Here is a 13102-nt window from a genome sequence, read left to right as displayed (position 1 = left end):
GGATCAACTGCAGACTGCAGCCATGCTGCAAAAAAATCTTCACAGCAACTAAGCAGAGCTTTTGAAAAAAATAAATAAAAGTGACCCCACAGTAACAAAAGCTTTCAAAAAAGTCCTGAAAACAAAAGTTAAACAACCAGCAGATGTTCCCTTATGAATCACCTGTGTGTTGAAGAGAAATTTCTAACAGGAAATTTCCTGGAAAAGTTTTCCATACGTGTTCCAGTGTCAACAGCAAACCAGCTGGAGGTTTGTTCCAGGGAGACAGGGCTGGAAGCTGCACCAGCATGCCAGGTGCCAATCCTTGTTTAATTACTGGTTGGTGCCTGAGTTAATGCTGCACAAACACGTGGGCGAGCTCTTGCTCAAAGCATTATGCATCTCTCTGTAGCACCCACCTGGAGAGCCGTATTCGTGTCTTGGCAAGCGGCATATCTTGGGCATTACTTCTATCAGAGTCTTCACGTACTGCAGGATGGTGCCTTGCAGCTGTCAGAGACAAAGGGAAGTTAAACTCTAAGGATGGCTTCTTCTGGCATGGGTTTTAGAGGACAGCTTGTGGCTAGGGCCATGTCTGACAACAAACGGTGAAACTGGAGTCGAAGAAGAGCTTGCTTTGTTTGGATTTCACCCAGACAGAAAATCCAGCCCAAGTGCACGGAGATTCTACCGCTTCCTCCCAAAGAATAAATCATGGTTGCCTGGATTTTGAACTTCAAAATACAGCTTGCTGTGTTTGCGTTGTTTGCAGCTGAAATCCAAACAAGGCTCAGTCTTGGATCCAGCTGGGCTTATGGTCCTAACCCACAGAACATTTGACCAGAGCTGCCAGAGGAGTAATTCCACAGCACAGGAAACGCTCTTTCCACCTGATGAATGATCACTAGATACTGAGAGTTTAAATACATAAATAAATTACACGCACGTAGAGCAAGTTTCTGCGGATTGGATGTTTTGAACTAACATGGACAAGAGCGAAATATATTTCTTAGTTAGAAAAGCTTGCTGTCATTTGGAATTATATACCTGCATCCTGTAGACACATTATATGGGATTATGCGCTAAACACAATTTAGCCAAATGCAAGATCTCTGTCTTGGCACGGAATGCTGTCTGATCTCGCACACCAGCTACAGCATTTTCAACTAAGTGACACAAATTACATCGTCAATAGCTACAGTACTTTACTGTAGAGAAACTGGATATATGCTTGAGATTTTCAGTCCTATATTGCTTTGCTAGACACATTCAGAATGACATTATTGCAGCCAAAACAGAATTTAAATATTTATAATGAGTTAAAGTCTTCTCTCCAGTAAAGCAGGTTTTTTGGTAGAAAAGCGTGACCTGAAAAATTGTACATTTTTGCATACTCCCTCCTGCCTTGTTAGTGCTCTGTATTGCTAGCACCCTTAGGGAGCGTTTCCCTGTGGATATCACATCTCTCTTCCGAGGGAACTACAAAGCAGATGGAGCTACTGGCCACCTGAGTGTCTGATGGAAATGGCCATATGGCTTGAATTCATAAGAACTTACCTACAGCAGGAATTTTCTTAAAGCCTTTTTCATCAGTTTTGCGTCCTGCTCTCTACCTCCCCAGGGGTATCAAAAAGCAGTGAGACAGAGGATTTTGTGCCACTGCTGAGCACCAGCATGTGTCTTGGAGGTCTCCCAGGCTGCAGCACAAGTGGTGCTGAGGGGCAGTGGGGATGAGCACCGCATCCCCTTGATTACCTCTTGGTGTCTTTTAGCAGAGCAAAATGCACGCACCAGTACCCCCAGATCTGGGTCAGCACTTCAAGACAGTGGGAAGACTCCACCATCCCATGGGAATCAGGGGGATGCCTTTGCAGCAGTGGAATCACACCCTTAATGTGAGTGTCACTGTGTAGATAAAGGTGCACAGAAGTGCCCAGATTTGAACACCCTGGACCAGGGCCCAAAGCCCAGGCTGACTGCCCAACCTGACCCCCTCAAGGCATCGGGGTTTCTCCATCGTCAGGGTTAAAGTCACAATTACCAGGCTCTTGACGATCTTCAACAGCTCCTCCATGACCACCGCGATCCCTTGATATCCAAGAAGCCTGCAGATCGTCTTGAAATGAGGCGGCCCCACGAAATTGCGGTAGGAGCTGTAGATGTGACTGTAGGCAATGTTGAGAGGCTGAGAAGTTAGAAGCACAATGACAGTTAGACAGTATTTACAGGACCTGTAAGTAATTCTCTTATCTTAGTATTGGGCTCCAACACTTGAAATAATTTTTAAGAAAAGCAGGAGAAATAAAAATCCCTGTAAGAAATTTATCGTAAGACTTCTTGCGGCACGAAGAGATTGCTTTTCTTTCCGTGCAGTCAAATATATTTGAGTCTGAACAAATTGTCACATCACAAGGTTTATTATCGTGCTGTGTAACCAACACCGCTTTCATTTCCCAGGTAATTTGCTCTCCCATATATTCCCAGTCAAAGATTTCAGTTCACTGGCCTTTTGTTTCTTCAAACTCAAATTCTTCTGTGCTAAAATTGAAAGCATTATACACAGATAACAAGACAGATTTTTTTGCCCTCCTATTGGCACTTGCTTCAAATAAGAAATACTAAGAAAAGTAGGAATTCCAGCATCTGAACCTAAGAGCAGTGGGAAGAGACACAGAAATGATCCTTTCCACACCCTGTGAACCCTACATGTACTTAAGACATCCACGCATGACTGAGAAAAAGGGGAAGAATCTGGCTTTTATCTAGGGAACACCCTTGGCGCTCTGGCCCCCAGAAAATTTTTAGCAGCAGAAAACAGGAGGTGATTTCCAGGAGTGTAATTTGTCAGTACCATGTTAGAATGATAGCAGCAGGGAATTACTGCAATTTTTGGTCATTAGAACATTTTTTGGATCCATTTGGTGTAAGGAAAGGAGAAGTGGGAATTAATTCACTTGTGTGATCAGAAAGAAAAAAAAAAGAAAATGAGTTTTAGCTGAGGCACTGCATGCTCAGCTCGGGCTCTGCAAGAGAAGTGCTGGCACCGTGACTCAGCCCTAGCAGGGAAGGGCTGCAGCCTCCCCCACGCGATCTGGAACAACCACGGCTTCAGTAAACAGCACCAAGCATGAGCTTGAGGAGCCTCAGGCGTGCAGTGCCCCTTCCAGCAAAATACGGATACCCCCGGCTCACGTATTCTGGAACTAAATTGTATCCCAAGCATGCCGTGCACGGCTGGTTGTGCTTCTGACAAGAGCACGGCGTGCCAAAGGGGTGCAGCATCCTCACGCAGCAGGGAGCTGGCATCCCACAGCTGTCGTACACCCAGCTCGTCCTCCACTTCTTGCTCACTTCCTTGGGACTTACACAAAACGCCTAACGAGTTACAAAGAGGAGTCATTTGCTAAGCACTAGGAAAGTGTTTTCTTTTGCTTGCAGTTACAGAATTTCTGCTGACTGATGCACTGATGTCACTTTCATAGACTTGGCAGTTGCTTTAATCAATTAATTAATTGTTCCTCATTTTGTTACAGCCCTGTTGCTTTGTTCCAGGGACGTATCACCTACTATGATTCACGGGCACTCTCTGAAATAGCTAGCAGAAAGAAGATAAAGTTAGAGAGTCCCCTACATTCTGTGAAACAGAACTTCACCTCCTGGCCCTGGTAGATAAAAAACAAAACCCTTCAACTCTATCCTGTGCATCAATACTTTTAGGTATAGAAAGGCAACCTTGTAGGTTCTGCTTTGCATTCATTCACAACGTGCATAAACTTTCTCTCCCATCTCATGAATAACTAAGGGCCAGAGTTTAAAATAGATTTAGGCAGACAGAAGCCGACTTTCAGAGCTCCTTCAATGCCAACTGCTTTTAGGAGAACTGCTTTTGAATATCCTGCTTAGGCTTCTACCTGCATCCTTAGATATCCAAGGCTGTAGAAATCTGTCTGTTAAGGCGTGATCCAAAGCCACAAGATACACACACTGATACGAGTAGAAAACAGAAATAGCTTCTGTTTTGAGAAGCATGCTTGTTTAACCACCAGGTGACGCCCAGCCTGCAACAAGTGCCCAAGGGCTGGCACCCCCATGCAGAGTCACAGCCATAGCCCCAGCACAGCCCCTGCAGATAACAGAGACCAGGGGGGATAAATATCCCCATTTCAGCAGGCTCATGAATCAGCACTCACTTCTAGAAGCCCCTTTTCTACTCCACAGCTAGGAGACGGTGCTCTGCACGTGCAATGGTCCCTGAGCTGGGACGTGACCAGTACCCGGTCATGGAGGAACTGGTCACATTTTCCCTGTAATGGGGCTGACATTTTGCTGCACGGGCAGCGAGCGTCTGGTGCTGCCGTGCAGCCTCCTGCCTAGCAGTGGGATAATGGGGCTGGAGAGCAGCTTTGAAGCTGACTTTTCCTTCAAGTGGGGGTCCCAGCAATAAGCTTGATGAGGAGAGGATCATTTTGGGATGTGCACTGGCTGCAGACGAGCAGGATGATTCATCCCCGCCTGTCTGTGAGATGAGGTAGGTTTGTTGAGCTCTCCGCAGAGCCACACAGTGCATCAGCAGCAGGCTTGCATCTAATAATAATACCCTGTGAACAATTAAAATATAACTCCATTTAAGGGTGAGATACACAGTTTGGGTAAAAGACTGTAGGATGTAAAAAATGACACCAGGGTGTATTTTAAGAGAAACCAGCTGAACATACAAGGTGGTTGTGCAGCACGGCTCACTCCCCCGTGCTGGGTGGCTGCTGCCACCCCCTCAGAGAGCAGGAGCAAAGCCCCAGTCTCACAGACTGTTGGTAGGTTTTGCTGTTCACAGGAACAACAGCCACTGAGGACACTGAAGAGGTTTGCCCCAGCTTTGGTTTGGGGCCAAACAGGCAGGTTTGGGGGCCAGGAGGCTGGGTGTGCAGGCAGGTTGGGATTTGCAGCAGTGGGCAGAGCTCCCAGTGTCCCAGATCTCTTGGGACATGAGAGGAAAGTATGGGAGCATGTAGGAAAGGTCCCACATTGCTTTGGGAGCTAGTGAGGTTATTAGGAATGCCCCGGAGCACTGAACACCAGAGCGGCAAATGAAGGGAAAAAAGAACTCGGTGTCATTTCCACATCTTCAAGCTCATTGTTGGCTATCAACCTGAGCTCACCTGAGGGAAGGCAGGGAGAATTTTATCTGATAAAATAGATCGGAAAAAGAGACAATAGACGATACTGCTTGTGCCAGAAGTCCCTTGGAAAAAAATAAAGAACTAGCAAAAGAGGAATAGATTTAGAGACAAAAAAAAAAAAAAAAAAGACTATGAACTGCGTGCATATTCTGTGCCTCAGTATAATGCCTTGCTGTACTGGCTGCCGATTGCTACTCAGACACGCACACAGAGCTATTACTTACAATGAGCTGCTGGCCATGGCAGGACAGGCAGCACAGCACGTGCAGTCTGTTGGAGGGGCTCAGCAGCCCCCGCTGCCAACACCACCTGCAGCAAGCACAGCCCCATAACGCCTTTGTGCCACTGCTGCAGCCCTGGCAGCAGAAAATAGAGCCACTCCATCCCACTCGCACGCCGTGACTATTTATACAAGTGCCAGCAGCATGCACTGCCCTGCAGGTTACGTCTGCCTGCATGTTCCTAAAAACTCATGGGCAAATTCAGCCCCCAGGGGAAGCAGTGATCTTCAGTGATTCTGGTGCAACCCTGGACCCAGCAGTGCCAAAACAGAAGCATTCATGAAAATACATCAATTAAGCTCCATCTAGAGCATTGTCAGAGCTAAGAAGTGGTTAATGAGCAGTGAGAAGTGGGTTGCTGGTGATTTTACAGCTTCTTTGTAGGAGACGTGAACACCTGCTGCATTTTCTAAGTGGCTGAATGACAGAAGATGGCTCACTTTCTGCCGGTCACTTGAGCACACCCGTGGATTGCCTGCTGCAGGGAGTGATGGCAGGCAGGGACAGGCGGGGACACCAGCAGGTGTTATTTGGGTAGTAGGGAACACCAGTGCTAAAGCACTGGCACGGTTTTGGTGGGTTTTTGTCCTATGAAATGAGAATTTCAAGCTCATCCCCCATGTAAACTGGTGCCAGCTTGACTTCGGGAGCAGGCAGTGCCAACACCACTGAAAGCTTTGGTGCGGTTCCCTTCGGGCTAGCGGTGAATCACTGACTGGAGAAAGCTTAGCAGGACCCTTTGCTGACCTAATTAAGTATTCCTGTTTTCCTTGGTTTCTTTCGTTCCTGTTAACATGTTATTTGTGAACAACTGAAATTTAATTTTGAAGCAACTGTGAACATCAGTAAACTCAACAGCCCAGCTGCAGTAGGGAAGCACATCTCCCATGAAAATACTACCACATGGTGTATACCACCTTTCTGAGCAAGGGTTTGTATCCTCAGCTCTCTCCCTCCAGGCAAGGATGTACTTTACTCACAGCACGGGAGCAGCTAAGAAGTCTCCCCCTGCTTCTGCAAGGAGGACCAAGTGATATAAAAGGCAGGAAGCCACCTGGGAGCACTTCCATTTCCATCCCTACCCATAATTATTTTCATCCTTAATTCCAGTTTTCAGCTCTCTGGCAGCTGCAGCTCACTCAGAAACAGAAGAAAATACAGCAGGACCTGTAAGATAAAACACCCAGAACTGCAAAGCATCAATCAAAAGCAAGGGTGACATGTACAGCCCAGGCTTCTAACAGCCTCTCCTGATCCAGTCTGCATCATTTCCTCATTAATACATTCTGGAAGATCTTTGAAACACTGCAAACACCTTTCTAGTAAGGATGCGGAACTAATAACTCCAGACCCAGAATCAACATTTCTTTCAGAAAAGTTTCCCTCTTGAATACATTTTGGCTTCAGAGAGCAGTGCATCACTTCTTGAGAGCCTCTCTTTACTAGCTCTGCTGCCACATCTGTCCCCTCCTGGCCACAGGCTCGGGCTGCTCCCCCAAACCCTGCTGCTGCCGACTCTGTCTCTCCCTCCTGCCCTCTCACCTCGCTGATGGGACATCCCCGAGTCTCCTGTAAGGCAGGGGCATTCAAAGAGCCTGTCTTAATCCCACAGGAGTTTAGCAAGGATCAAGGTCTTTGAAAATCCAGTTCCTGCTCCTACTACATAGCTTGGAGAACAATTAAGAAGTGAATGTGTACTGCTGCAGCAGCAGGGTTGAAAACTAGCTTTGATTTAAAACAGCAGTTTAAATATGCAAGAAAAAGCATTAAAGACAAAGCCCTTCAGTGACAAACTATCAGTAGGTAATAATAATCTATCAAAAGGCCAGGAGCTGGATGTCATGCCCCGTGCCAGTGTGGTTCTGACCCCAGACCCTGCTGGGGGGCAGTGGCTCTGGAGTAGGGTTGTAGGGTTGCAGCATTCTCACTGCGGGGCTGCAGGTGGGGAGGAAAGAAAAACAAAACCAAACAGAAAACAAAACTGCCTGTCTTGTTTTTCTGCCTCAGAGACCCACTTTTCTCAGGCAAAAGCTTTTAGGGATAACGTTCCCAAATCATTGGAAGACGCCTGCCCATCCTTTCCTATTGGTTGCTATGGTGAGAGATGACGGAGCCCGAGATGGGTATAACACGAGGCAGTGCGCGGGGAAGGGATTTAGAGGCAGGAGGGACCTGGCGGTGGGAAGAGGGGAAGAAGGGAAGGTGCCACACTGCTCACCAGCACCGAGGGGCTGCTGCGGACCCGCAGGGGAGGTAAGCTGCTGCCTGCGGCACCGGGAGTGCCTAGGGACGGGTGCTGTGCTTTCCTGCTCTGCTCCTAAGAATGCTTAAAACAGTCGTTAAGATGAATCTGCTTCTAGAGTGAATTAAGAGAAAGTTAGTTCTATTAAGGGGAGGAGGAAAAAAAAGAAAGAAAAAAGAAATCAGCTCTATTGCATGCAGCTCCTGCCTGGGGTGCTCGGCTGGCTGAGAGAGAAAGCCCTGTGACAAGACTCAGAGGGCACTTTGGTGACCTGAAGGAGCAATGTATCAGTCTGTGGCTGCTGTTAAACAGCAATTTGTTAGTGGTTGAAGTTTTTTATCCAGGGGAGAGCTATTTAATTGTTATTTGTACATTTGGGCTTCCTTGAAGACACTGATATTACATTTCATCAGACTTCAGATCTCACACTTCAGATCCTGATATTACACGGTGTGAGATGCTGTAGGAACAGAAAGACTTTATTAAGCAACAAGTTAGGTATGCAAAGTGCAGCAACAGCTTAAAACAGTTATTTAATCATTATGCAGCTTTTCCATGTGACATTTAGGTGTAAAATCAAGATTTCTATTGGAAACTCCACAAGGCAAACTGGAGCTAGCCTAGTAATCAGTTTATGTTAATCACACTTGCAGTATCCTTTCTATTCCATGGGAATGGAAGCAAAAAAGCTTTTTATATAGACAACGAGTCGCAAAGAGATTTGTACAAAATCTAACTAGAGCATAAAGTATGCCCTATGTCCCAGGTGGTGTTTTATTTATCTATCTATCTATCTATTTATTTATTTATTTTTCTAAGAAGCAGCAGGATGATAGAGTAGTCTGGGCACCAGAAGAATTCAAATTTGGTAATTTTAGCCACCTAAAATCTAGCATCTAATCTAAGCCTGTCAGGAACACTCCTCCTGTCAGTAGAGAAAGCTCCCTCCTACCTTCTGGGCAGCTCAATTCCTACAGTCGCTTTCTCTTTGCAGCTGCAAAGGGGCATATAACAGTTTCTACATTCAAGGAAGAGAGGTGGTGACTGAGAGAAAAGACAGTAACAGCCATGAGCATGGAAGTCATGGAAGCAGCAGGATTAAAAATGAAAATATTGATTGTGGCAGGTGCCTTAACAGGTTATGTTTAATTTCCACAACCTCCCTGTAAGCGTAGGAGCCTACAGCAAAATGGGGAGGTTTCAAAGCAGTCACCTGAGTTACTCAATTTCTAAAAGTTCACTGAAAAGTCTAAGGACAGTTGAGAGGAACCTTTCTGTTAGAGAGTGCTTAACAGTTCTCAAAATGCATTTTTTTTAGTGACTAATATTTGCAAAACAAACAAAAAATAGTGCAGAGACATTCATGACTTATCTGACAGGCTGTACATTCTAGTCATTTACAAAAAACAAAGGGAATTCTCCTGAAGCCTATAAGAGTCCAATACAAAGGCTAATAAAGCTGGTGGAAAGACTGCACTGATGTCAGTGGCCTTTGAGCCCGTACATGCATTGGGGAACTCAGCCTCTCCCTGCTTCTGGTTTCAGGGGCACAATGAACATCGAAGTGCACAACATCACTTACACCAGTGCCACGGTCTCCTGGGCCACAAACAACCCTTGTCCGGAGAATTACTACCACGTCATGTACCGCCCCAACTGGAACAGCGTCTTCGCCGGCTACTTACGCCAAAACTTCCACCGCGAGGAGCGAGTTCCCCACTCCCTCAGCTCCCTCGTCCTCCACCGACTCACGCCCTCTACCATCTACGTCCTCTGCATCACGTGCAAGAACTCCTACCCCTCCAGCAACCACTGCACCACGTTCCACACGCTGGACCAACCCCCCCTGCTTTTCGGCGGCTCGAAGCACGAGCCCACCACCTCCATGTGGATGGTGAGCAGCCTGCTGCTGCTCTGCTTCATAGCTCTCCTGGCCTACGGCTGCCTGCAGTTCTGGTCGGCACGGTGCCGCGGGGCGTCCAGGCTGAAGGAGCCTGATGGCAGCTCAGAAGAAGTGGGAGAAGGCAGCAGCTCGCTGGATGGTCCCTCGAGTGACGGGCTGAAAGAGGAGCTTCTGGAAGTGCCCATGACCACCGTGCTAATGAGGAGCTCCAGTTTCATGAGGGAGAGTCCATATAGTTCCCCCCGCTGCTTCTTCCCCTATAAGAACAGTGATGACAGGAGGGCCATCTTGCCACAGCACGGCCTTCAGTGAGAGCAAAAGGGAGGCCCTGCTTAGAAGTTTGGTTCGTGCTGTTTTTCCCAAGCTCTTGCCAACACAAGCATCTGTGTTGGGAACTGTTTGTCCCAGGGCAGAACATGAGGCGGAAATATTAGCCGCAGGGAGAAAGGCTTTTGTCAAGTGACAAAAATATTCTCATTTACTGAGCGGTTTTTAAAAGGAAACCAAGTCAGCTTTCTGGGAACAGCCAGGCTAGGCTGACTGTAGTGTCATTATCTAATCTGCATCGGTACTGTAGATTCACTTCAAAATCATCAACCAATGTACACAAGAAATAAACTCCACTCCAGTAGTTTCATGCTTGAGTGATTCTCCATTAGCATCACCCCCCAAGCCCTCGTAATGCTTGTATAAACAGTAATCATGGCCTGACAAAAGAGCTTTTTGTCAGTAATAAGTTGTCTACATTTGCACAGAAGTATTTTAGTAATTCCCTTTTTGAACTACAAACAGGATTCCTGAAGTAACACCCTCCTCGGGGAGCAGCACTGCTCTGGAGCTCCAACTCACTCTCCTCTCTCTGCATTTAGATGGATGTGACTTGGTCTTGGTGCCAATGAGCACAGAGCAGTGTCAGTGCCCCCTAACACAGGCATGTTACAGAGAAAAATATGAGAAAGCAATAGCAAAAAGCACAGTGAAGCTGCTTCTTGCATGGCTTCTTGGTTTCACACAGCAATGTGACCCAGTACATTTGCATCCACCACACTGTTAATGAACTAGTTCTTGCATTGCTTTCTTCCTAAATAAAGGATTCCAACATCCACCCCTGCTGGCTGCTGTGGCTCATTTACTGACCTTGGATCCATAGAGGTAATAGGGTTGAACGTTGGCCGGTTTGTCCCGCTGGGGTTCCTGCGTGAAGGGGATTGCTGTCCTCACAAACCTGTGGTGGGCACAGGAGACGGGGAGGAAAGCGGTCAGTGCCTGGTTAACCACGGTCAGTGCAGACACTGAGCGGTCCGGGATGAACTGCAGTACCTGAGCTACACGAATGAGCTCCAATCTATCACTGATGTAAAATACATTGGTTTAACATACTACAAAGGTGGTTTTGTTGTCTTTTTTTTTTTTTTTTTTTTTTTTGAGAAGCTGCCACAGTTCTGCTGTGGAGTCACAGCCCTCTAAACCAAACTACCTCAGTTGCTTGCAGTCTCTGTCCAACTTTGGTGCTCGAATTTGTTACCTGAGCTTTCAAGGCCAGCAGGAGCTGGTGGGCTTTAACTTTTTCCATTGCTGCTGCATTTCATTTGGTATAAAAACCTCACTGCAATGCATGTGAATTTTATGTGGCAGGTGTGATGTGTTGGAAAGAAACACAGGGTCTTTGGATGCCCCCTGCCCTGCTTTTCCTCCTCACCTGTTGGTGGATCCGTTGTAGCAGTAGTTGGGTAGAAAGTCAAAGTTGAGCTCCCAGAAGACATGGAGGGTGATGCGCCCATAGGGTGCGGAGACGTTGTGGTTGGCCTCCCGGAACATGGCATCAAAGCTGTCCAAAGTCATGTGCTTGCACAGCAACCTGTGAGTCAGGCGATTTATTTCCAACAGCCACTCCAGCTCCTGCAGCACATAAAGCAGTGGCAGATGCAAAAGTGTTACCAAGATGACAACAGAAACAGCTGATTTAATTGCCAAGGGGATGACTCTATATCCACACCCCACACACAACTTCCCAGGTGAGGATGTAGCAAATGCTAAAGGCATCAGTTTAACTCAGTGGCTGAGGCCAATTGCACTTCTACTCAAGGGGGTCCTGCTCCAGTATCTCCTAAACTTGCAGGCAGAAAAAATAATTTGTTCCCCACTGAGCGCTGGCTGGCTTTCACAACAGAATCCTTCGGAGGTGGAAACTGGTAATTTTACACTACTTGACTGTGATGCTCCTGTAAACTATCAAAGGCAGCAAATCCTGTACGCACGTAAGCGATCTCAGCTACCTGCAGCCAACAGAGGGAATTACAGTTAAGATTTCCCACTCCCAGATCACAGGACTCTATTCTATAATGTCTGCAAAATTTAACTGCTGACTGTTACCTTACGATTTACACAGATATGGCCCAATAATAATGCAATTAAGGCTTCATAAGTAGAAACAGTAGAGACTCAGCATCATAACGGAGAATGCATGTCTGGCTGAAACCTACTGTAGGTGGGACTTCTGGCAGAAGACAGCTGACTCTGTATTCACAGCAGTGTATTATTCTCAATATTTATTGTTTTAGTCGGGAACAGTTCTTACCACTATGGATGTCAGGTCCTCACTCTCGAAGCGGCTAATGGCCTGGTCTAATGATTTGTACATCGCTGCTGAGATACGCTGGGTTATGAGCCTGTTCAGGTCAATTGACCTACCCAGCAACTGGGAAAAGAAGAGAAAATATTTGTTTGTTATATACAGATGGGGACAAGCTGTTTTAGTATTTCGATTGGTTTTTAATAGACAGAAGTTAAAGCCAAATATCCAGTGCTGCTTAAATGTGAAAATGGTAATACAAATGCCTCTGCTGGGTTTACTATTACTTAGGAAAGTAAGGATGGAAATGTGAAGCTTAATATAATTAAAATAACATAATTAATTAATTGCCCCCTCCGGCCCCATGTCCTGAGCGTGGTGTGTCAGAAGCAGGTTCAACCGTTCATATTAGAGCACTGGTCTTGACTGAGTCCAGCACTAGGATGCCAGCTGCCAACAAAAGGATAAGAGACCAAGAGCTGAGAATACCACAGTCTACTGCCTGCAGTGTACCTGGACGTGCCTCTGCTTGAGCAGTGTCTCGTAGCGGTTGGATGGTGGGTACGGAATGATCACCCCGTAATTCTTACACTCAGCCCGGAAACGTTTGTCCAATAAAACACTGAAAAAGGAAAACAATGTCAGGAAAAAGGAAACACGCACAATCAGCTACTCTGTGGATCTTTTCCAGAGTTGTTTTCATTCTTCCTCTCAACTTGCTCTGAATGCCAAGAAAATTTCCACACACTACTAAATCACAGAGCAGAAGTTGTTATCTAGGGACTGCCATGCTGCTATCATTCTTGGCTCTTACAGCTAAATCATCCAAAAAGATAAAAGATTGTGCTGAAAGATATCACTAGTGCCAGGAAGTGGGGCGATCCCACAGGTATGCTCTCTCCTTGACGGTCTGCTGTAGGAACAGTTTGCTGGTGGTGGTGATTGCTC

At 46.5% G+C, this 13102-nt stretch overlaps 2 protein-coding genes across 7 annotated transcripts in view; one reads left to right on the top strand and one right to left on the bottom strand.

Annotated features, from left to right (window-relative positions):
* Positions 1-10687, top strand: part of FNDC9 (fibronectin type III domain containing 9) — a 34547-nt gene extending 23860 nt beyond the window's left edge. The window contains exons 1-2 of one of the 2 annotated variants that reach the window (XM_084536029.1): positions 5301-7690; positions 9225-10687. In XM_084536029.1, coding sequence (XP_084392155.1) covers positions 7542-7690; positions 9225-9894 — 819 coding nt within the window. In that variant the 5' untranslated portion in view covers positions 5301-7541 and the 3' untranslated portion in view covers positions 9895-10687. Of the gene's footprint in view, positions 1-5300; positions 7691-9224 lie in introns of those variants that run through there. The other variant, XM_084536030.1, reaches the window with a different exon arrangement.
* The window catches only part of CYFIP2 (cytoplasmic FMR1 interacting protein 2), a 53409-nt gene that overhangs the window by 13703 nt on the left and 26604 nt on the right, over positions 1-13102 (bottom strand). For all 5 annotated transcript variants that reach the window (XR_014698002.1, XM_084536022.1, XM_084536019.1 and 2 more), the window contains exons 20-25: positions 12668-12776; positions 12161-12280; positions 11282-11481; positions 10720-10807; positions 2021-2164; positions 399-489 (exon numbers count right to left, since the gene is read on the bottom strand). Coding sequence is in view for 4 of the 5 variants with exons in the window: in XM_084536022.1 (XP_084392148.1) it covers positions 399-489; positions 2021-2164; positions 10720-10807; positions 11282-11481; positions 12161-12280; positions 12668-12776 (752 nt within the window). In the remaining variant the exon portion in view is untranslated. The remainder of the gene's footprint in view (positions 1-398; positions 490-2020; positions 2165-10719; positions 10808-11281; positions 11482-12160; positions 12281-12667; positions 12777-13102) is intronic.

The sequence above is a fragment of the Aythya ferina genome (genome assembly GCF_964211825.1).
Source record: "Aythya ferina genome assembly, chromosome: 14".
NCBI lineage: Eukaryota > Metazoa > Chordata > Aves > Anseriformes > Anatidae > Aythya > Aythya ferina.
The sequence above is the reverse complement of the archived record's forward strand: the minus strand, read 5'-3'. Positions and strand labels throughout refer to the sequence as shown.